At 37.1% G+C, this 769-nt stretch overlaps 1 protein-coding gene across 1 annotated transcript in view; it reads right to left on the reverse strand.

Annotated features, from left to right (window-relative positions):
- The window catches only part of LOC112527163 (14 kDa proline-rich protein DC2.15-like), a 9,528-nt gene extending 9,278 nt beyond the window's left edge, over positions 1 to 250 (reverse strand). Inside the window, exon 1 of the mRNA XM_025137624.1 lies at positions 1 to 250. This exon is cut by the window's left edge and continues 1 nt beyond it. Coding sequence (XP_024993392.1) covers positions 1 to 215 — 215 coding nt within the window. The 5' untranslated portion in view covers positions 216 to 250.
- Between the last annotated feature and the right edge of the window lie 519 nt (positions 251 to 769).

Here is a 769-nt window from a genome sequence, read left to right on the forward strand (position 1 = left end):
GGCTTAACTGGTGGGTTCCCAACAACAAGACCAAGTAAACTGCCAAGCACATTGGCGCACACACCTAATTTAAGGGCGTCTCTGGGACAGGCTCCACTGGATGGCTTTGGTTTGGGAGTGGGGGTAGGACAGGTGGTGCAACCACTAGCAATGGCAAAGAAGAGAAGGTTGAGTGCCAAAAAGAGAGCTAGTGGAGTGTTGGTCTTTGAAGCCATCTCTTCGTAATTAACAAAGATGCTAGGATTAGTGAAGGGATGAAAGTAGAGGTAGGAATTGTGGGGTTTAAATAGGGCAAAAGTGGTGATTGATTAGTATTCAGTCATTCACATGAAAGTTTATGGTAATTATTTAATTTATTTTTTATATGTTTTGTATTGACTAATTGTAATGCTTTAGTTATCCAGAAAAAAATGAAATTTAATGCATGCGTTGGGCCAAGCAAATAATATTAAAAAAGTTGTGATCATGTGAATCACTAACTTATTTGGTAGAGTTCATTTTGTAACTCTAGTTTTCACCCAATCCATAATTATCATCATCGTACTTATCACTAATTAATATATCACACTTTTATCGTCCGTGCACTAACTTACCATCATTTGCGGCAAAATTGTCCTTAGGTCAACCGGACGATGCCTATCTTAATTACTTGATTTAAGCATTGTCAAGGTGATATGTTTTATCAATCATGCACGGAAAGTTGCTTGGCCTCTTTACAAAATATTAATTGGGCAATGTTTGTTTACACTCAAAATATTCCTTGTATTTT

This window comes from Cynara cardunculus (assembly GCF_001531365.2).
Source record: "Cynara cardunculus var. scolymus isolate 2C chromosome LG 15, CcrdV1, whole genome shotgun sequence".
NCBI classification, from domain to species: domain Eukaryota; kingdom Viridiplantae; phylum Streptophyta; class Magnoliopsida; order Asterales; family Asteraceae; genus Cynara; species Cynara cardunculus.